This window comes from Mustela putorius, unplaced genomic scaffold, assembly GCF_011764305.1.
Source record: "Mustela putorius furo isolate JIRA1106 unplaced genomic scaffold, ASM1176430v1.1 tig00000873_pilon_pilon_pilon, whole genome shotgun sequence".
In the NCBI taxonomy this organism is placed as follows: Eukaryota; Metazoa; Chordata; class Mammalia; order Carnivora; family Mustelidae; genus Mustela; species Mustela putorius.
Window position 1 is genome coordinate 2,000,046 of NW_025421504.1, and position 21,449 is coordinate 2,021,494.

Genomic DNA, 21,449 nt, shown 5'->3' on the forward strand with positions numbered 1-21,449 from the left:
CAGCTGGCTGCGGCTGGGCCAGTGCCACAAAACATGAGTGCTGGGACTGTCCCCACGCTGACCTGAGGAACAAGCAGACAGAGGACAAGGGGCCAGCAGTGCTGTGTCCGAGGCCTGCGGACGGGATTCAGGGTGGCTGGGCTCGCCAGAGCAGCACAGAGGCCAGGAGCTAAATACAGTCGTAATTCAGGGAACGGACTCTGATTCTCCACGTGGTGTGATTTTGGGATGTTCTGCCCGCCTCCGCTCTTGCTCCTAGCCATCGTTCCAGCCCGGACAAGAGCCTGACTGATCCTCCTGCCTCCACTGGTGCCAGAGCCGGATCCGTTCTCCTCTCCGCCAGCAGAATCTTTCTAAAATAGTCACCTGCTCCAAACTTTTATGTGGTTCCCACGATGCTAGTGCAGCCTAAACCTTTAGTGTAACCTTTACAAAGAAGGCCCTATGGATCTCCACATCCACCCCTGTGCATCCCACTCTCTGCTATAGCTGGTCCCAAACACCTTGCTGCCTCAGGGCCTTTGCACATGCTGCCTTCCCTCACTTAGAATAACTCTCTACCCAGACAATTTCCACTCCTGCTTCAGAGCTCAGCTGAAACATCACTTCTTTGAGGAGACTCCCCCAGTGACCCCCAGCCTTGGTCAGGGTCCGGCTGTGTGCTCTCCAGACACCCCTCCATTAGCTGGGCTCCCCCAAAAGCAGAGCTTGATGCTGGTAGGTGGTTTATCTGCAAAGTGGTCGAGGAGGGAAAGGGGACGCAGGGCTGAGGGATGGAGCCGGCCACTGCGGTGGGCAGCTGGTGCTCAGGCCCGTGGGGCCTCCCAAGGAGGTCTAGGACCCACTCCAGGGCCACCAACCTGGGCGTAGAGAAAGGCCATGGATTGTTGATGCCACGGGTCGACACCCCCCGTGTCTGGAACGTGTAGGTGAGCGTACAGAGTGGATCGGTGCTGGTCACAGAAGCCCGGGACCTAAAGGCAAAGACAGGCCACCTGCGGCGCCTGTGGGGACCTGGCCTAGACCCGAGGCTGGGCGGTGGCCGCGGTGGGAGGGGACGGATCCAGTCTGTGCTGCAGCTTCCGGAACCGCTATGGTCTCTTTTGCTGATGCCGCGGGGTCGAGACAGGCAGGAGCTCCTCCTGGGGCCACCCCCTGTGCCCAGCTCTATCCTGGCCCCCCAGGTAGGATAGAATCAATGGAGATGAGCAAGCGGCGCCCAGGGGCACGGGGAGCCGGGGAGCCGCAGTCACACCTCACACAGCCTGCGTGGTCCCCCCTCCCCTGGGAGGTCAACCGCCATGGTAGCTCCTCTGGTTTCCAGAGCCATGGGGAAGGGCACGGCTAAAGCTGAGCTGGGACCGCTTGGGGACCCCAGCCGAGTGCCCGTCCCCTGACTGGGCTGCTCCCGAGATCGTTGGGGTGGCAGGTGGAGGTCGGTTCTGACCAGCTTCCTGTTTTCCTGCCGCAACCGTGCCTCGCGAACACTGGGCTGTCCCTGTGCTGAGCAGGAAATGGAACAGGAAATGAAAATCTTCCCAGAAAGAGGCTCTTTGACCCCAAGACATCCAGTAGGAGAGCTTTATTCCTTTATTCCTTTGTTTTCCTCCCAGACAACCGAACAGTGTATGGCTTCCCCCCACTGCACGCGTTTGCACACACACACACACACACACAAACACTCACACACACAGAGGGGGGTTTTGAGGAAGTCTCCTCTCCCAGGAGCTCCCCCTACATCCCGATGACATCCCCAGGAGGGTAGGAGGGACCACAGGCCCCACAGGATCTGCCGGCTTCAGACACTGACTCAGCTTGCCCAAGAAAGAGGTGGGATGTGCAGCCTCAACCAAGACACAGCTCCCTGCTTTCTGCGTGTCTCTCGGGCTCCCTCCGGGCTCAGGGACCCTTCCCGGACTGGCTCAGTCCTGCCAGGAACTCAGCTACGTCACCATAATAATAACATCCGCCACCATTGATCTGTGCTGGCCCCACGCCAGGCCTCTGCGGGGTGCCCCCCCTTCCCGTCTGATGACATCCGTACGTGTCTCACGCTGGGTCCTGCAGCTGGCAAATGGTGGGGCCGATGCAGCGGTGGGGGGCTGACTTTGCTAGCTGAGCCCTTTCTCTCCCTACGGGGCTCACCCTGGACCCTTACCGACATTGTTGTGGGGGAGGGGGATGGGCCCAGAAAGCCGAAATCCCGCCTCGCTGAACCATAAGTCATTTAATGAACCATAAGTCATTTAATGTCCGCGCTTCGGGCCCAGCCAGACACGGTCTTGGAGGGATCCTCCTACAGCCACCGGTCGTAGATGCCAATGTTTCAGGAAAAGTGCATGAAATTGAAACTTAAAACCAAGAAATTTCCAACCACCAGAGCTGGGAAGCTCTTGGGTCCCCGCTGTCTGGGAGAGCATCCCACGACACGTAGCAGGCACCAGAAGAGTTTCCACTGAGTGCGCAAGGGAGTGAGTGGAAACTCAGAAGGCCAGGTTGTGCGTGGCTGGACGTCGTGGAGCCACTTCGGCCGAGGCAGTAAAGCAGGTAAAATAAAAACGAGCATCCTGCCTGCCGTGCGCTGGGAGGCTGGGCTGCTTCCCCCACCGAATGGAGAAAGGCGTGTGAAGGGTCTTGTCTCGTGCAGACTTAGAAGCCGCTGACTCGTGGAGTCTCCTCTGTGCCCTGGACGTGCCCAAGGGGCCCCCGGTATCAGCCCCTCAACCTGAGCCCCAGGCACCTGGCAGCCTACAACCCCTGCCCCCCCACCCCGAGCTCGTCAGTGGCAGCGGGTCCCCTGGGCGGGGGGATCCCGCTCTATGGGAAGGAGCCCCCATTCCTCTCCTCCCCGCCTGAGTGATGGCTTCCGAGCCCAGGCCTTCCAACAACTCTAATCCTCTGCGGGTCCACACCATTTGCATTCTGGAACACCTCCACGCCTCTCCTCACCTTCTCCTGACCGTTGGCAGATGGTGACCTTGACCTGCGCGGACCATCGCACCAGCCAGATGCTGCCAGCTTGACGGAGAGAACCACGTCGAAGCACGCTGGGGTCGGCCGGGCGGGGGCTCCAGGGCTGTCCGAGAACCGCCTTCCGAGTTTACGAGCCCTGGGAGGGCAGCGCCGGCCGCGGTGGCAGGAATGGCTGAGAGCCCGCTCCACGTCCTTCCGTGCGGAGTTCAGAAATCCTGCAGCAGGTTCGCCAGAACACCAGGGCCGGGTGCTCCGTCCGTCCTCTCCTGCACTGCCGACCTCCGCCGGGCTGGACACCAGGCCCCTCTTGGAGAGCACGGGAGAGCCCCCTAAGTGCTGGCTTCCGGGACAAGCACCCCGACCTCGTTGCCGCCGCCCCCCCGGCTGGCAGACGTGTGTCCCTGCGGGCCTCGACGGTGTCCCTCCGGCCCAGGGGCGGCGCCGCACCACCAGCGGCCCCTCACCCGCCCCACCGGGGAAGAACCAGGACTCACGCGAGCTCCTCCCTCCGGGAGCTCCTCAACCCAAGTCACCAAGTCCCGACCATGTGATCCCCTAACCTATTCTCAAATCCGTCTTCCTGTCCCCGCTGCTCCCCTAACCGTCCCACACCACTGCCAGCAGCGGCCTTCCAGCCAGCCCTCCTCTGCAGGCCTTGCTCCCCTCAAGCCCGCCCCCCAAGGAAGGGTTCTCAGGCAGGACCCCTACATGCAGGGTTACAGCTGAGCCTCCTTGCCCACAGGAGGAGACCCCGGCCCCCAGCCGGCCTGCAGGCCTCCATCGCCCCTAGCAGGGGCCAGGCCAGCCCTCACCCCTCTCCAGGGTCGTCACCTCCCAGGAAGCCCTCCTGACTGCTGAGACCCAGGCACCCCTCTGCCTTGGCTTGGGTGTCTCTGGTCCCCTTGGCCCTCGCCTGCTACCCTGAAGGTACACTTCCACCCGAGCCGCCCGGGGGACAGACGGAATGCTCTCTGGGACAGAGAACACCGCCTCAGTCCTCTCCAGCCCCGGCAGCCGGCCTGCCCCCCGTCGACGCTCTGGAAATATTTGCTGAACTGAGAGTAAACTTGATGAATATTTACACTGTACCACATGCCCACGGTTCCGCCTGGCACCCAGAAACTCCCGCTCAGAGAAAAGTGAGACGAGCCTTCGCGAGAAGGGCTCGTGTTCATGCCCATAAAACTCACGTTTATTGGGGTCGCCACCCTGGCCCCGCTGTTGGACTCCAGGGGAGGGCAGGGCAGGAGAGAGACCACCCTGAGCTTTGTCCCATGGGAGCCTGAGCCAGCCCGGAGGAGAGAAGGGAAACCCCCGCTGGAAACAGGGAGTCTGGGGGCCTGCAGGGGCCCCGCTGGCCCAGCTAACAACCGTTGACCATGACCATGACCGGGGAGGCCCTGCCATGACCGCGGTGGGTTTAGTAGGGCCTTCCCAGTGGACGTGGACTTGTAAATTCTGTGGAGAAGCAGGGGCCCCGTCTCCTCCATGAGCGGCCGGTGAGAAGCCCCCCAGCCCAGATTCTGTGGACCTGGCCCGACGTGCCTCTGCCGCTGGGTGTGAGCGGCTCGGCCTCCATCCCTCCTCTCACGGCTCCTCTGCCACCCGGTGTCCCAGATCAGAGAGCTCCTGCCCTTGCCGGCCAGGGATCCCACACTCCGTGCAGAGAGAGCAAGGCTGGGCACGCCAAGGCCATAGCTTGCCCCTCAACTCTCCCTCCACTGGACACGTGTATGGTCTTGGGCTTCTCTGGACCCCCCTCGGTTTCCTCGTGAGTTAACTGAGGACAGTCGCCCGGCCATGCCTTATGGGCAAATGGATGAATATGGACAGAGGGCTTTGCGAAGGGACAGCTTCTTGTTTTAAGGCAGGGTTATCATTGCACAGGTGCCCAAGAAGAGGGCAGAAGGGGCCACTTGGGTAGGGCCCCTCCCCCAGCAGAGCTGGGCAGCAGGGTCCTGTCCCCTGGCCAAAGTGGGTAGACGGGTTCTGTCAGCAGAGTCACTCCACGGAGGCCCCCCGGGGCTTGTTGCTGTCAGAGCTGCCCCATGCCCGCCCCCCCTGAGCCCAGCATCATGTCAAGGGGCAAGGAGAAGTCCCATGGCTTGGCTCTGCTCTGAGGGTCAGCTGTCTGAGGTCCTGCTGATTCTCACCTGGTGGCAGCCAGAAGCCTGTTTCCTCCGCTCTGGGGACAACCTGTGGGAGCCACGCACCCCTATACCTCATGTGGGGTGTGGAGCCACAAGAGAAAAGTGCACACATCCCATCTGGACAGCCCAGTGCCTGGTCACAAAGCGAGGTCCTCCACAAAACACCTTCCAGACCAAGAAACAGGACACGGACAGCGTTGCAGGGGCTGTGGAAAACACAGAACCGAAACCAAAACACAACTTGGGAGCGTTGCAGGAAGCGTCTGAAATGCCAGCCCTGTGTTGCTGCAGAGTGTCCCCCCCATCCCAGCTGAGATGCCCGCTCAGCCCACAGGGGCCTGCGGCGTGTCCCCCGGAGCAGCTCGGAGCCCACCGAGCCCACGTGTGTTCCAGAGCTGCCTTCCTCTCTTCCGAGTCGAGTGGGGAGTCCCCATTCCGACCCCGCCTCTCTGCTCCCAACCCGCCTGCTTCAGGGGCGGCTATTTAAGAAGGCAGGGCAGGGCGCCTGGGGGGCTCAGTGGGTTAAGCCGCTGCCTTCGGCTCGGGTCATGATCTCAGGTTCCTGGGATCAAGGCCCGCATCGGGCTCTCTGCTCAGCAGGGAGCCTGCTTCCTCCTCTCTCTCTGCCTGCCTCTCTGCCTGCTTGTGATTCCTCTCTGTCAAATAAATAAAATCTTTAAAAAAATAAAAAAAAAATAAAAAGGCAGGGCAGACTGCTAGCTCAGAGTCAAGGGGTGGGTGGGCCATGTGCCCCTGTCCAGTGTTGTCCTGCATCTTCTGAGGACCCCCTCAGCGCCCACCCAGAGGCCCACTCTTGCCCACCCCTAGGGGAGTTTTTCACGTTCAGGTGAAGACTCTAGACCAGTTCATGGCCTTGGTCTGGGGAGAGGACAGACCCAGGAGACTCCACGGGTGGTTCAGGGTCCTGAGCACAGCACCAGGCTCGGACTTAGGCCCACTCCCCACCAGCCTCTTTTGCCCTGCCTGACCTCGGAAGGTCACCACTTCCACCAGGAGCCCAGGAAGCCAGCGGGCACCGGCTGGTCACTGTGTGTTCAGGTGTTCGCCAGCGGACTGTTAAATGCAGCATTAAAATGTAAATGACACAAACTTATAATTAAATAAACTATATTAAGGATAAAGGTAATGTTCAGAACTCATCAATTTCTAATTATTTTTATTATGTGTTACTATTACCTATGCCTGTGAGGTATCTTGCACCTACTGCATATTTACAGTGGGAGCCCCCCCCCTCCCCCCCGCAATCGTGGGGGACTCTCTGCCCTCTGCGCCTCTGGGCTCTCACACCCAGGCCAGGAGGGAAGGAGCCCGGCGTCCCGGACCTTCCGACCGGCTGGCTGGCCAGCCTGGGCTCCTTCTCTGAGGGTTTGTGTTTGCCCAGCCCCAGAGCTCTTAGATACCTCCGAGCCCTGGGGCGGAGGAGCAAGCCGCAGACTCCACCGCGCCCTAAGTCTCCCCGGCCCAGGATCCTGGGCCGGCGGAGTGGATTGAAAGAAGGCAGAGGGATGCGGCAGCAGAGCCCTCCACCTCCGGGTCACAGCGGCCCCGCGGGCGCGCAGGGGTCCCCCATAGCGCCTTCTGGCGGACACAGCGCTTCAGAGGGCGCCGGGCGGAAGGGTCGGACCCCTGACCGCCGCCGCCTCCCCTCGGAGCCCCACACCTCGCTGCCACGGCCGCAGACACCGCCCCAGGGGCCCTCCTCCAGCTCGGAGGCCCGCTACTCCTTCCCCTGCGGGGCGGCCCTCAGTGCCACGTGCCCGGGTCCCCTCTCGGTGGTGAAAGCCCGGGTCCCCGTCGTGGGCGCGGCTCAGGACGCCAGGCCGAGCCGAGGGATCCCGTTCCGGCCGCGCAGCCTGCGTGTCTCCCCGCGGGCTCTTCTCCCGCTCCCGCGCGCCCTGCCTCTCGGCCCCGACAGTCTCGCCCCCGGGGCCCGGCGCGGAGAGGTCCTCCCGAGTCGCCTTCCAGCCTCGGGAGATCCGGGCGTAAACCCGCAGGGGCGCTGGTGGCCAGTCCCCTCCCACGGCCCCGGGCCCCGAGGCGCAGAACGAGCACAGCCCCCGGGGCCGCGGGGCTCGGAGCCCAGGACTGCGGCGTGCGGCCCGCGGGGTCCCTCTGGCGCCGGCAAGCGGAGGCCGAAGGACGCGCGGGCTCCGGGAAGGTTCAGGACCCAAGCGCCACAGAACGTGGGCGGTGGGGCACCCGGGGGCACGGGTGGGACGCGACCGCCGAGTGACACCGAGGAGACCGGGGTTTCTCCAAAAGGTCTCAATGAAGCCGGCTGCGCTTCGCACCCGCGGGGCGGCGGCCCAGCCCCCGCACCCTGCAACTGCCTGAGGGTCCCTGGGGCTGGGAATCCGCCCCCCAGCGCAGGGCCCGACTTGGGGGGAGGGTCTGGGCCGTCAGCGGGGCTGCGGGACCGCGGCTCTAGGCAGGGCTCGCACCGTCGCCCGGAGCCCGACCTCGGGATCCTGGCACGGTCTCCTTCTGCGCGCACTGGGAGCCCGGAACTCCGATGGCCCGGGGCGCGCCAGCGGCTTGGGCCTGTCCAGAGCCCCGAACCGGGCGTCCCAACCCGGACGGGAATCTGGGAGCCTCCCCTGGCCGCGCCGCTACTCAGAAAACAGGTGCCGGGAGGGGGGCGGGAGCGGCCGGGGGTGACTCCCGGTGGAGGGTCCACCGTGGGGGGGCTCCACACGGGCAACGATCCGGCCGTGCGCTGGGACCCGTCTACACTTGCCCTGGGCGGAGCAGTGGGCCGAGCTGGGGCTCGCGGGGCCCAGAGAGCGCGACGCGCACACGGACACGGACGTGCACGCGCGCCCCCGCGACAGGAAGGCGCTCCGGGAGCGCGGAGGGTCGGGCCGCCGGGCCCCCAGGAAGCGCGGCCGCTCAGCTCCTCCCCGGGGGCCGCAGGGAACCGCCTGCCCGGAATCGGCCGGCTCCGCGGGCGGAAAGGCTCGATCCGAGAAGTGCCCGCGCGCCCCGCGGGCTCCGGGCGGGGGACGGTGCTGCCATTCCCCCCGGGACGTAGCCGGGTCCCCAAAGCCCCGGGCCTGTGGGAGGGGGCAGGAGAGCCCTGAACGAGGTCGTGGAGAAGTCCCCCGACCCCAGGTGTAGACCGGCTTTCCAACCCCACATGCGCATCCAAGAACCTTGCGGCAGCGCCGCGACCCCCCTCTCTGGACTCAGCGGCCGTGCGAGGCTCCGCTCCCCAGCGCTCCTCACCCGACGCGCGAGTGTAGACGCTTTGAGCCCTTGGGGACCCGGTCCCGCCTTGAACGCCCCCGTCCCGGCCCCCGAGGGTGTTCTGTGGGGCCAAGCGGGTTGAACCGAATTCTGTCTCGCGGGCCGGCCGCCCACAACCCCGTCGGAGACTTGGGGACATCATGCAGGTGGCCCATCCTGTAGTCCCAGTCCCCCCCCCCCCCGCCCCGACCCCGCGCGCGGCTCTCGGAGCCTTCGGGGAAGCGGTGCGGGCTCGGCGGGACCGGGGGGGTGGGCGGGGGAGACCGCAGGAGGCGCCCCCACCCCCGCGCGCGCGAAGGACCCCCGCCCGGCGCCGCGGGCCGGGCCGCAGACAATTAAAGCGGGATTCCTCCCCCGCTGACGTCGGCAGCGCCGAGGCCCCTCCCGCGGCGGCATAAAAGGCGCGGGCTCCGCAGCGCGGGCGGCAGTGAGGGCCGGGCAGCGCGGCGGTGCGGACTGCGCGGCCGAGCAGCGCGGCGCCCAGAGCGCGGGCCGCCCGCCGAGCCCCGCCGAGCCGAGCCCCAGGAGCCGGGCCGGAGCGCCGGCCCCCGCGCCCGCAGCCATGCCGGCCGGCCGCGCCGCGCGCACCTGTGCGCTGCTCGCCCTTTGCCTGCTGGGCAGCGCGGCCCAGGATTTCGGGCCGACGCGCTTCATCTGCACCTCGGTGCCCGTGGACGCCGACATGTGCGCCGCGTCCGTGGCCGCCGGCGGCGCCGAGGAGCTCCGGAGTAACGTGCTGCAGCTCCGCGAGACCGTGCTGCAGCAGAAGGAGACCATCCTGAGCCAGAAGGAGACCATTCGCGAGCTGACCACCAAGCTGGGCCGCTGCGAGAGCCAGAGCACGCTGGACGCGGGCGCCGGCGAGGCCCGAGCTGGCGGTGGCCGCAAGCAGCCCGGCTCGGGCAAGAACACCATGGGCGACCTGTCCCGGACGCCGGCCGCAGAGACGCTCAGCCAACTCGGGCAAACTTTGCAGTCGCTCAAAACCCGCCTGGAGAACCTCGAGGTCCGCGCGCGCGCCGCGGTCCCCCCCTCGGGCTCGGGCGCCCCTCTGCCCTGCCCCACCCCCACTCCCGACCCGGCCCGACACCCCCACTCCCCCCCTCGGCCGGGCGCTGGTGCCCGGCCAGGGCCCGCCGGGAGTCTGAGGGGCCCCGCAGACGGCCACTCGCCCGAGCTCCCCGCCAGACCGCCCCCGCATTCGCCCTGAGGGGACCGCGCCGCCGGCCTCCCGGCTCGGTCCCCGCGCCGCGCGCGTAACGGTGTGGTCTCCCTCCGCCCTTGCACCCCCGCAGCAGTACAGCCGGCTCAATTCCTCCAGCCAGACCAACAGCCTCAAGGACCTGCTGCAGAGCAAGATCGATGACCTGGAGAGGCAGGTGCTGTCTCGGGTGAACACTCTGGAGGAGGGCAAGGGCGGCCCCAGGAACGACACGGAGGAGCGGGTCAAGATCGAGAGCGCCCTGACCTCCCTGCACCAGCGGATCAGCGAGCTGGAGAAAGGTAACGGGCCTGGAGGAGTGTGGGTGGCGGCTGCTGGCTGCCCTGCCAGTGCCCCGCCGGTGGGACCCTGCCTCAGGTCCGGGCTTCCAGCAGGGCTCTGCTCCAGGCTGTCAAAGCCTGAAGCTTCTCCACCCCTCCAGCCCTTCCCGCTTTCCGAGTCCCTGCCCCGGGGTTGGGGTTTCCAGCCAGTGTTCCTGATGGGGCCGGGCCCCCTGGGCTGGGGACAAATGGAGGGAGGGGAGGCGGAGTGAGGAAGGCATGGATCGGTGTGGTGGGCACCCCCCAACACACACACACACACAGAGGATTTTTCCAAGTCTGATCATCTGTAAGTTTGCACTGTGGCTGTGGTGCTCCCTGGTAAGAAAGACTGGCTCTAGCCGGTCCCCAACCCCAGCAGGGAATGGGGTGCAGGCTGGGGATGGTCTGTTTTCTCCCACCTCCACGGCACCACTGTTGTCCTCTGGGGATCTCCGGGTTCCCCCCTTTAGTTGAGCCCCTCCCTGTGGTCTTAATTTCTGAGTGACTCGAGTGCTAGCATGCTACATGTCCTGTGGTTCCTGGGTCACCAACTCTGGCCAGCCCCACCTGCACTCTGGGGCTCCCAGACGAGCTGGGCTCAGGCTTGAAATCGCAGAAATCAAACAAGGTTGTAAAAGTGTGGGGGGGGGTGTTCCTGGGCTTGGAGCAGGGCCACGTGACCCCTCTTGGACCGCAAAATGTGCTGGATGGATTTAAACAGTGCCATCTTAAGGCACGTTATGTAACTGAAAAACAGATCAGGGGAAGGGCCGGGGGAGGGAGGGGGGAGGGAAGGAGGGGAGATTGGGGGAATGAAAAACAGCCCCTAGAGAGGCCAGGGGCTGGATCTGCTCCACCGTGTGCTGGGGGGGCAGGAGTACAAGCTGGAGATGGTTGGGGCGGCACTGAGGGGACCAGCCCCGCCGTTCCTGATACCTGAATGGATGGGGGGGGGGGTTGCTGGCCCAGCAGGACGCCTTCTAGAAATAATTCTTGGCCTGGGGGGCCTGTTTCCTTCTGGACTCCCTGGCAAGCCCCCAGCACACCCAGGAGCTGGCAGGTGTGTGTCTTCCTGGCTCTGGGCCCGGTGCCTGTGCCCACTGCTGGGTTGGAATGTTTTGCCTGGAGTCAGTCACACCAAACCCAGGGCCACAGCTACAGTGCGTGTGTGGGCTGGGAGGGGGCAGACAAGCTTTCCCCGAGACGTCTCTGGCAGGCAGGGAGCTGGTGCTGTTGGGTAAAGGGAGGCTCTTAGGCTAGGAGCCTGATTTTTCAGGAAACGCAGAGGAAGCTTTCCCTGAGAATGAGTGGCCCCGTCCCCAAAGCAGTCACCTTGGGGGGCCCTGGCTTCAGGGCCGACTCCTTGCTCCCTCTCGGCAGGGCTCCAAGCAGAGCTGCTGGACAAGCCTCAAGAGGCCAGTCTTTCCCTCCTGTAGGGAAGATAGGGTTCTGGAAAGAGCCAGAGTCCTCAGGGCTCACTGACGGGTTCAGAAGAGCCAGCAGGGCCTGCAGCACACCCGGGCGTCAAGGGGAGTGAGCTGGGCACCAGGCGCCCACTTGTCTCGGGTGGGAATCCACCAGGAGACTTTGTGAACCATATCCAGGAACCAGGTCTGCCGAAGGGGCTGCGCTGGGGGCAGCCCCCTCTTTCAGGCTGGAGGAGACCTCCTCCCTCTGTGGCCACACCACCAAGGTCCAGTAGCCCCCCCCCCCCATTGTGCAGGGACTCGTCCCCTGCCCAAGGCCACCGCCGTCTCCCCACCCCCCTCCCAGCCCCCCAGGGGCAGCATGGGGGAGCCTGAGCCGAGAGCAGGGGATCTTGGGTCAGCTTTTTTGTTCTGGCCCCGTGCCCTCGGGCAGGGCAAAGCACTTGACCCTGCTGGGCCTCCCTCTCAGCAGCTTGAGAATGGAGCTGAGTTTGCTCCTGGCTTCCCAGAGCCGGAGGGGGCGGGGGGGGGGGCGCTGAATGGGTTTCCGACCGGAACAAAGGCTTTGAGGTGCAGATGACGGGACTGTGTCCTGTTCTCTCCAGGTCAGAAGGACAACCGCCCCGGGGACAAGTTCCAGCTCACATTCCCGCTGCGGACCAACTACATGTACGCCAAGGTGAAGAAGAGCCTGCCGGAGATGTACGCCTTCACCGTGTGCATGTGGCTCAAGTCCAGCGCGGCCCCCGGGGTGGGCACGCCCTTCTCCTACGCCGTGCCGGGCCAGGCCAACGAGCTGGTCCTCATCGAATGGGGCAACAACCCCATGGAGATCCTCATCAACGACAAGGTAGAGCCTCCAGCTGTCTGGTCCCGCAGGACAGCAGAGTGAGGTCCCCAGGCTCCCGCCCCCAGCCCGGCTGCTGGGCCTGCTTGGCAACCACAGATGCTGGTGGGGGGGGCACCAGAAGGGCCAGTCGGGCAGGACTGGGGGAGGCGGAGGGGCGCCCCTGCCTACACTCCATGAATTGTGCGAAGCTGGGACTTTCCCCCACAGAGGCCTCCCGGGTGGGGGGTGGGGGGATGGCTCAGCACGACTGGAAGGTGCCCGGTCCCTCCCATTGAACCCCGGCTCCTCCTCCCCCAGCTCCGTGTAAGTGGAGGACCCCAGAGGCTCTCCCAGAGCCCAGATCGATCCTGCTCAGCTCCTCAGCCCTGGGGGGAGGCCAGACGCGGCGGAGCCCTTGGAGGGCGCAGTCTTTTCCCTCCGGGGAGGCTTCCAAGTCCCGGGTTTCTGGGGCAGCACGGGCAGCGACCGTCTCCAGCCCCGGCCGGGAACTGGAATTCAAGCCCTGCTGTTGAGGCCTGGACCAGAAACGGTGGTTCCTTTCTGGGCCCCGTGTCCCCACATCACAGGGTGTGCGGGTCCTTTTGTCTTCCGCTCGATCCGACCCCTCCCCACCCCACCCCCATGCTAGAGACAGAGTGGAGTCCCAGGGCAGAGGCCTGGTGCGCGGCTCCTGGTGTCTGAGGCTCGGCAGAGGCTGTGCGGGTGTAGACCCGGCAGATCCAGCAATTTCGTGGTGGAGGAGAGCCGAGAGGCCCAGACCGCAGCCGTGAGCTGAGCCCCTGCGGTGGGACTCCCAGTCCCAGGGCTGGTTGGGTAGACCGAGCAGAGGAGGGGGAGCAGGGGGAGGCCATTGTGCATTCAGGTCCACCCCAGGGTCCCCTTGACAAATCGTCCCGTTTCCCGTGGGACTCTGTGACCCGTCAGTGGATGGCACTGGCGGACGGTAAGGTCGCCGGGGCAGGTGCCGAGAGAATTCAGAGTCGCTCTTGGTTATTTATTTTAAACGTGGTGATAGGAAGAGTCACGTGGTGACGATCGCTGATCTGCGCTGTGCCCCTGAGCACGTCACACCGCGTGTGTCCTCCTCCCTCCCAGGTGGCCAAGCTGCCCTTCGTGATCAATGACGGCCAGTGGCACCATATCTGCGTCACCTGGACCACCCGGGACGGGGTCTGGGAGGCCTACCAGGACGGCACCCAGGGCGGCAACGGCGAGAACCTGGCCCCCTACCACCCCATCAAGCCGCAGGGGGTCCTGGTGCTGGGCCAGGAGCAGGTAGGGGCCTGGGGGCTGGGCCTGATGGGGATGCTGGTTGCAGAACCAGAGGAGGGACAGCCAGGGTGGCTGAACAGGGACCAGGGGGAGAAGGAGGGAGTGGGTCGGAGACGGACGTGGTCCCCCCATTCCCAGAAAGAGCCAAGGGAAGCAAGGTACGCAGTGGTTTGGGCCAAGTCCTGCTTTGGGGGGGGCTTCTCCGGAGGTACAAGCGGGTGGGCCTTGTCTCAATGCTCTGGGGGCCGCCACACTTTCTTTGGCACGGAAAGGCCAGTCTGCCTTTAGCGATGCATAATTTATTTCCTGGAAGCGGTTTGTGCCCCCTTGGGCACTCGGAGGGACGCACCAGCGGGAGGGCCCCAGGCCTTCTATTCCCGTGGGGCTCGGCAGAGGTGACATCTGAGCTCATCTGAGCTCGTCTAGGCAGGGGGAGCAGCAGCGGTTCTACCAGGGCCCTGCTCCCACGGTGGCACACGGCACGAGTGGACCGTCTCACTGACCGAGGGACAGGCCGCACGTCAGGCAGAGTCCAGGTGTCCCCGGGAGATGGTCGGCACCCAGGACAGACAGAGGTGGCCAGTAGTGGCCCTTTTCCTGGGCCCCCAGAGATAGGACATGACAGGGTACCTCGAGGTCAATGGGAAAGCCCCCGTTGGGGGAGACACGGGCACGTGCCCCCTTGAGAGGCCCCCCCACCCCCACAGCCCTCCACACTCAGCCTCTGCTTTTCTCCGAAGGACACCCTGGGCGGCGGGTTTGACGCCACCCAAGCGTTCGTGGGCGAGCTGGCCCACTTCAACATCTGGGACCGCAAGCTGACCCCCGGGGAGGTGTACAACCTGGCCACCTGCAGCCCCAAGGCTCTTTCTGGGAACGTCATCGCCTGGGCCGAGTCTCACATCGAGATCTACGGGGGAGCCACCAAGTGGACATTCGAAGCCTGTCGCCAGATCAACTGAGGCTCCTGCCGGCCGAGTCTCCTGCCCTCGGCCCGGCCCGGCCCGCCCGCCTCCCCCTGCTTGTGCGGTGATGACTCTCTCGCGTCTTCTTCTCTCCCTCTCCCCAGGAGTGACTCAAGGCCCACGCACACGCACGCACACAGCCCGGGCCGCCCTTGTGCCCGGGAGGCGCCCCCCCAGGGCCTCAGCCCACCCCGCTCCCCGGCGGCTGCAGCACGGGGCCAGGCAGCCGTAGGTGAGGATGTCGCGGGCGGCGGGTGCGCGTCGGGGGAGGCGCTGTCCTCCAGAAGGAGCTGCGTCCTTTCCTCCTGCCTCTGGTGTTGGGGAAGCTCGCCACGGGCTGCACATCGGCACTTGGGACCCTGTGAGCGGCCCCCGGGCCGCGGGGCCTCCTCCACACGCGCGTCTGTCTTGGCAAAGCTTTTCCAGAGCCACGTCTCTACCGGGAGAATAAATGTCTCCCAGCGGTTGATTAAGGCGGTGGGGGGCGGGGGGGGACTCTCCACACAGAAGTTCTCTTTCCTGGTGGGAGCCCACTCTCTCCGCCCTGGGCCCGGGACGCTCTGGCAGTGAGGCAGGGGGTGTGTGGAGGGTTGGGGGTGGGGCTGGCCTCAGGAGGGGGGCGGACCCCGGCCAGTGCCCAGGCAGCGCCCCTTCGGGCGGCGTCTGCAGCAGCGCTGGGCCTGGGGAGCTGGTTTGCATGCCCAGCTCTCTGGCCCTGGCCCAGGCCCGGGTCTCCGGCCCACAGTCGCGCGCTCTCGAGGGATCCATCTCTCTCTTTCGGCTGCCTGCTCGTGCCCCGGGAAGGCGGTGGAACAGTCAGCCTGCCCTGGCCCCTCTCCTTTGGCCTCTGGCAGTGGGAGCCCAGAGGCGTCCATGGGTCAGCTCGACAGGGGACCTTTGAGACAAGGAAACCCACATTCCGACTGAGACCCGGCCAGGTAGGGCCGATGACCCTGGGACCGGACCCGTCAATGAGAAGGTCCAAGCCAATTTTGACAGCCATATTCCACCCCCGCGCCCAGGCCCAGGTCCGCGGGCGCCGGGCGTCCTCCCCGGGGTCGGGGCCTCTGGAGGCCTCCCACGCAGGGCCCGCGGCCAGCACTGGGGCCTGAAGCGCACCCCCCCTGCTTCACAGGGCTCCGGCCTTGCAGCTGCCCCGCGGGTCACCGGCCGGTGACGCCAAGACACGACCGGTGTCTAGAACCTTGGACTTTATTTTCCCCCACGAAGAGCACCCACACGCGTTTCCTTCTAGTCCTTCTGAGGCAGGGGAAATGCGTGTGTGTGCATGTGCGTCTGTGTGTGTGTGTGTGTGTGTGTGTGCGCGTGCGTGCGTTGAGAGAGAGAGAGGAAGAGAACTAAGACAGGCCGCACCCCGGGCCGGCTCCCTGCCCCGGAGTCCCACCTGGGGGTCGCACGCCTTGAGGGCACCCCGGACTCTCTCACTGGGAGTCTAATTAGCAGAAGGCTGGCGAGTCTTTCTAGAAATTTTCCCGCACTGTCTGGCTCGTGTGCAGCTGCAGACATTCCTTTGGGAGGAGCAGGTGTTCCCCGTCCTCGGCTCCTTCCAGGGGCACCTGTCTCCTCACGCGCAGGCCCCGTTGCGTCGGAAACCTTGTGCATCTGTGTGCGTCTGTGTTGGTGTCTCCGTGTTCGTGTCCGCGTGGGTGTGTGCGTGGCACCCGGTCGCCGAGCTGGGACGCCCGCTCCTGCTCAGAGGGTGCGGTCCGGGCGCCGCGCTGCGTGCTGTGGCTCAACAGTGGCTTTTTCTGAGACCCTTGTGCTTCGTCCGAGCCCGTCGGGTTGTGGCATCTTTGGATCTGCAGGGATCTTCTCTGTTTGCATGTTCCCCGGGGTGGCGCGTCCCTGGCTCCTTCGGTCTGATGTGCGTCCCCTGCCTGCATGAACTTCTGGTTCCGTGTCGTGTGCCCAGTGCCACCCATCGTCCTGTGACCATCCGCGTAGCTACCGAGAAATCGCTGGAGAAGCAAGCCAAGGGTGTCGGGGGAGGTCACGGGAGGGACCCGTATCCCTCTCCCTCCTCCCCACTCCCCAAACACACCAACAAGTGTTTTTCACCTGTAGGTTGACAAGGAGCCTAAACAAAGCCCATGACTGGGACAGAGCGAGAGCTTGGAATCACCCCTCTAGACCAGGTCGGCCCCACCCCTCACTTCGGCCCCCTCTCGGCTCCTGCTTAGGCGAGGCTCAGAGGGGGCTGGGTGCTGTCCTGCCAGCACCCCCCACCAGCCCCTGCCAATCCGGACCCCAGACCACCCTCTGCCCTCGGGGGCGGGGTGGGAGCTGTCCGTCAGGACCACAAGCCATCCTCTGCCCTAGCTAGAGACGGGCAGAGCACACCCCAGACGCAATGCCTACAGTCCCTTTGGCCTCCGGCCCGTTCACCTTCCTGGCCCTCCCTTGACGCCCCCGCGGTGCCAGGGACAGAAGCTGACATTCGGCTCCCTCCCCGCCTCTAGCTGGAGCCTGTGCCAAGCCCCTTGACTCCCTCACTGTGTTAACATTTGGCACTTTGCCGGCCCCAAGAAAGGTCGATGACAGCCACAAATCTAATCTACGTAGTCTCCCATGTCCTCCTTAATCTGATCGACACTCCCTCTTGCACTGAATAACACATGCCTATCTCAGGTAAGCCGTTTTATAAACTAAGAAGATACACAGCACTGCCGAGGCGGTGTTAGCTCTTGCCGAGCTGGTGACCCACAGCTCCCTGGGGGTCCGAGGTGGGGGAGCTGCCGACAGAGGCTCTCCGGGCTCTCGGAGCTTAGATCCCACTGGAATTAAGCCTTCTTGCTTTTGATAACACAGTATTATTTCTCTTACTGTAGAAGAAAAAGTTTATTACCAAACAAGAGTATTTTTATGAAAGAAAAGGACAAACCTATAAAATTAACTCACCTTCTATCTCCCTGGAAAATACTTTCAGGCTCCGCCAAAACATAGGACCGAAAGCATGTATTTTGGAAGAAAGAGATACATTTTGTATGCTTTCTTTTCCTTTTGTAGATTCCCCGTTTATTTTCTAAGATTGCAGAGATCACTTTGTCACCAGCCCTGGGACCTGAGACCAAGGGGGTGTCTTGTGGGCAGTGAAGGGGGGAGAGGCTGGCGTGAGGTTCAGTCATTCCAATGAGCTCCAAAGAGGGGCCGCCTGCGCTCAGAGGTGTTGGGGACCAGGATGCGAATTGGCCATTTACGGTAGACCCTTTGCCTTGGAGCTGGCTTAAGTCAAGGACTTGATCAGTTCCAATCCTGGTAGGAAAAACTAGGGTTACGTGTTGTTAACACGAAGAAGAGCGTATCCTTTAGAAGTTCATGGCAACCAGAATGTGGCTTGACACAGCCGTGGATCATCTCTTCAAACACAGTGTGTAAATCTATTCAGCTAACGACAGGAAATGTGTCACTTCCATGCACCGTGGACTTAAGTACAATTTGTTGAAGGGGAACAAGTCATTGAGGAGGAAAAAAAAAAAAAAAGCCCAATACTTAGAGTCCCAATTTTGTCTTATTTGCCAAAAAAAAAAAAAAAAAAAAAATCCAACAAAGTAAACCCCCTCTGGTTGATATTGTTATTATGTATATACTGTATAATATGAAAGAATCGATGTATCTTACTTTTTCATTATTTGCTAACCAAAGCTGTACATTTTTCATATGATCTGCAGCCTTTTGGGTATCAAATGGGTCAAAACCATGGGACCTGCCACCTCCCATCAGCAATTCTGGAAATGCACTATTTCTACTGGTATTGCTTTTTTTTTTCATTTTCTTGCTGAAACGACATGAATTGTTGAGTTTATTTTTACACAGTAAAGAGTGAAGAAAGACGGTGGTCTGCACGGATTGTCTCTTTTCTCAAGCTGGCCAGTGTCCCCCTGACCTGCCTCGGGGAGGGGCACCCAGGAACCCCCACCTGCAGGGCCGTGCAAGCCTCGTGTTTGTGTGGCACTGTGCCCTCAGGAGTTCCATAGCCTTTACTGACACTGGGGCGGGGGCTCCCCAGTTCTCAGGTGCAGCTGACATGGAGGCAGAAAGAGGGCAAGGGACCGCCGGCTGGGTGAAGCCTCCTGGGGATGCAGAGTAACCCCCTTCCTCGCCTCCCCTGCAGTCCTGCTCCCTCCTGGGCGAGTGGACCATCCCACCGCCCACTGGGTCGTGGCCAATAGTTGGTTACCTCCCCTCTTCCGGGGTTCCCAGGCCCCTTCCCTGCACTCGAGGAGTATCCCCAGGTCCACATAACCAGGGAAGGGGGTGCTATGGGGACCCTGAGTCCTGGCCAGAGCTTCCCTGCTGTGAGCCAAGCTAGGCTCTGGAAAGATCTAGAGCTTGGGAGCAGCTCCAAGGGACAAAGTGACCAAGAACCGAAACAGCCCACATGGCTGGTGGGTCTCCCCACACCCCAAAACACACACACGCACCCCCACTGGCTCCACAGACAGGACGAGACCCTCTAGCTGCTCGCTGGCACGGACGCATGGACTGCAGACGGGCCTACGCCTTTGGCCTTGCCCACAGACTTCCTTCCCCTGCAGTGGCGCGCTCTGTCCAGGACTTGGGACCTGGGGTTTGCTGGGGTGTGAGCGACCCGCCTGTTCCCAGTGAGGTTCGGAGGGAGGAGGTGAGGCCTCTGCAGGGCTGTTCTCCCCGTCGGCCCTGCGGGAGGATCCTGCGTCCTCCAGAGCAGCCTTCGTGGGGGCGGTGTCCTCCTGCAGACCTCACACATGGCCCCCGTGGCCAGGCCCGGGGGCGTCCCCAGTCCCGGCAGCCCCAGTGGACAAGCCATCTCTTTGCCTCTCGCTCAGGGAAGCACGGGGTTATGCCCGGGATAACATCTTCAGTTTCCAATTTCTGTGAAGAGCTCATTCAAAAACTCGGGTATTTTAACCATCATTAGAAACACATTGCTTTCGGCGCCTCTCACACCTGATCCTGGCGCATCGGTGGATGACTTTGGGGCCTCGGACTGAGCACAGCCGCTCAGGAGGAGGCTGCCAGGCCCGACCGGGAGCTGGTTCCTGCAGGCATCTGAGGGGAGGGACACAGGCTTAGGACTGCAAAGCTAGAGAGTATCTTGGAAGTCCGTGATTCCTGCAGCCCGTCAGAGGCCGGAAGCTATTCTCAGCTTGCACACTTCTGGTGACGGGGACCTCACTGCCTCACGGAGAGGGTCTGTCCTGCTTTCAGAGAGCTGCCTCGGGGGGTTCCGTTCATCCTGCTGTCTGTTCTCTTTCCTGTATGTCGTGTTCTGTTCCTCAGCTGGACCTGCAGGCTCCTCCCATCTGTCCCCACATGTGAAGACAGCCACCGTGGGCCCAGTCTTCACCGCCCCTCAGCCATCCAACCACACGGGGCAAGGGGCAACCTGTCTCCTTCGCGGCTCTGTCTAACTCTGCCCTCGAGGAGGGAGAAAGTCTATATCCAAGGCCTGTGAGATGTCTGGGCTGGGAGAGCCTTGAGTGTCAACCAGTTCAAGACTTCCGCCTTCAGGGAGGGAATCGAGACCCAGGGAGGCTGAGCTGACAGCCCCAGAGCTCGTGTGCGCCAGGCCGGAACCAGAACTCCGAGTTCCCGACTCCCAGCCCAGGGCTCTCCCGCCTGCCTCCCAGTGCACCTGTACCGTGAGGCTGACGGCCGCACCCGGCGGGCTTGTGACCAGAGGACCCTCGGGTGTGTGCACAGGGCCGGCCCCAGAGCGGGTAAACACCGGGGCTGCGGCCCCCCTTTCTGCTTCATCAAGACCCCTCATCCAGGTTCCACTCGAGGGCTGGCCCTTGCCCCTCATGGCCCCACAGGGCCTTCCCAAAGACTGTGCCCTGCCGGGGTCCTGCATCCTCAAGGGGAGCTGGGAAAGGAAGCCCAGGTTGCGGGGGGGGGCGGTTTTCTCAGGTTGGGGGTTGGGCCGTGGGACATCTCGGCTGCAGCCCTGGGCCAGGGACTCCGAGGGAATGTGGCCGGTGTCAGCATCTCGGAAGGCCCTGGAGGCCAGTCGTCCTCCCCTGGCGGCTCGGGAGGGCGGCTTTCCCCCAGCCCTCCCCACCACCACCCGGGACCCTGGAGGCTCAGCCTGCACGGCTGACCTGCTCTGGGGCTTGTCACAGTCCCTCCCCAACGAGGGGGAACAGAGAAGCACCGACAGACCGGGGTGGGGGGTGGTCTGGGGGTTGGTCTGAAGGACAAGGTCTGTTCCAAGTCCTGCATTTTGCCTTAAACTGCGATGCGGATCTGCCTCCTCCTCCTCCTCAGACCCCTCCCTGTCCCCTGTCCAGGCCCCCGCTGTAAGGGGCTGGTGCTCACGTCCCCCCCGGCGTAGGAAGACAGGGTAAGGCCAGAGGGTCTCTGCAGGCCCTTCGAGCTGTCCCTGGGGCCTAAGCTCCAGCCTCCCCAGTCCTTGGTACCAGGTCAGTCCCTCTGCTCTGAGCCCCTCGTCTCACAGCCCCCCTGCCTCCCCATCAGCCCCCGGCGCTGAGACCTGCCCTCGCCGGACCTTTCCACAAGCCTGATGCCTTTCAGCATCCCCGCTGTCCGTCCTCCAAGTCCCCGGCCAGACCCCTGCTCTCTCGGCCACGCACGAGTTCCCATTTCCAATCATCGGTAGCGGACCCGGGTCACGGTTTCTCCCTGGAACTTTGCTAACCACCGCGGAAACCAGGGCACACAGAAGTCCGCGGGGCCGGGCCCGCACCTCCGAGGTCCGGAGCACAGAACTCCTTGCCGGGACGCAGTCACCCTACCCTTTCGGAGCTGGGCCTCCCAGCTAGGAGAGCCTGGACTCCCGGCGCCTCCCTTCCGGGCAGGGTGCAGGGCATGGGAGCAGACAAGGAAGGGGACAACGAAAAGTCACGAGTCATTCAGTTCTCCATGAAGGACACGCGAGCAGGCACCTGGGCCCGGTGCCCGGTGGGTGGGTCTGCCGGGTGGAGGAGGGGCCGGCTCCCGAGGGTTACAGGCCAGGAGGCGCCCCTACCCGGGCGGGGGAGGGCTGGTGTGAGTTTGCAGG

At 63.7% G+C, this 21,449-nt stretch overlaps 1 protein-coding gene and 1 long non-coding RNA gene across 2 annotated transcripts; one reads left to right on the plus strand and one right to left on the minus strand.

Moving 5' to 3' along the window:
* Positions 1-1,567: 1,567 nt before the first annotated feature.
* Positions 1,568-5,658, minus strand: LOC123393517. Its single transcript, XR_006608299.1, has 2 exons — positions 5,127-5,658; positions 1,568-3,279 (listed from the first exon to the last, which is right to left on the minus strand). It is a non-coding gene; the product is annotated as an uncharacterized LOC123393517 (long non-coding RNA).
* A 3,174-nt stretch (positions 5,659-8,832) lies between these two features.
* Positions 8,833-18,280, plus strand: NPTX1 (neuronal pentraxin 1). The gene is made up of 5 exons (XM_045085739.1): positions 8,833-9,396; positions 9,686-9,893; positions 11,947-12,191; positions 13,287-13,466; positions 14,204-18,280. The coding sequence occupies exons 1-5, from the start codon at positions 8,953-8,955 to the stop codon at positions 14,423-14,425; spliced, it is 1,299 nt and encodes a 432-aa protein (XP_044941674.1). The 5' UTR covers positions 8,833-8,952; the 3' UTR covers positions 14,426-18,280.
* The last annotated feature ends 3,169 nt before the right edge of the window (positions 18,281-21,449 follow it).

Bases quoted from the DNA above. Each gene is read 5' to 3' on its own strand.
- NPTX1 (XM_045085739.1), top strand. From the start codon at position 8,953: ATGCCGGCCGGCCGCGCCGCGCGCACCTGTGCGCTGCTCGCCCTTTGC. The intron at 12,192-13,286 runs GTAGAGCCTCCA...CCTCCCTCCCAG, and splicing joins AGATCCTCATCAACGACAAG to GTGGCCAAGCTGCCCTTCGT. The intron at 13,467-14,203 runs GTAGGGGCCTGG...TTTTCTCCGAAG, and splicing joins TGGTGCTGGGCCAGGAGCAG to GACACCCTGGGCGGCGGGTT.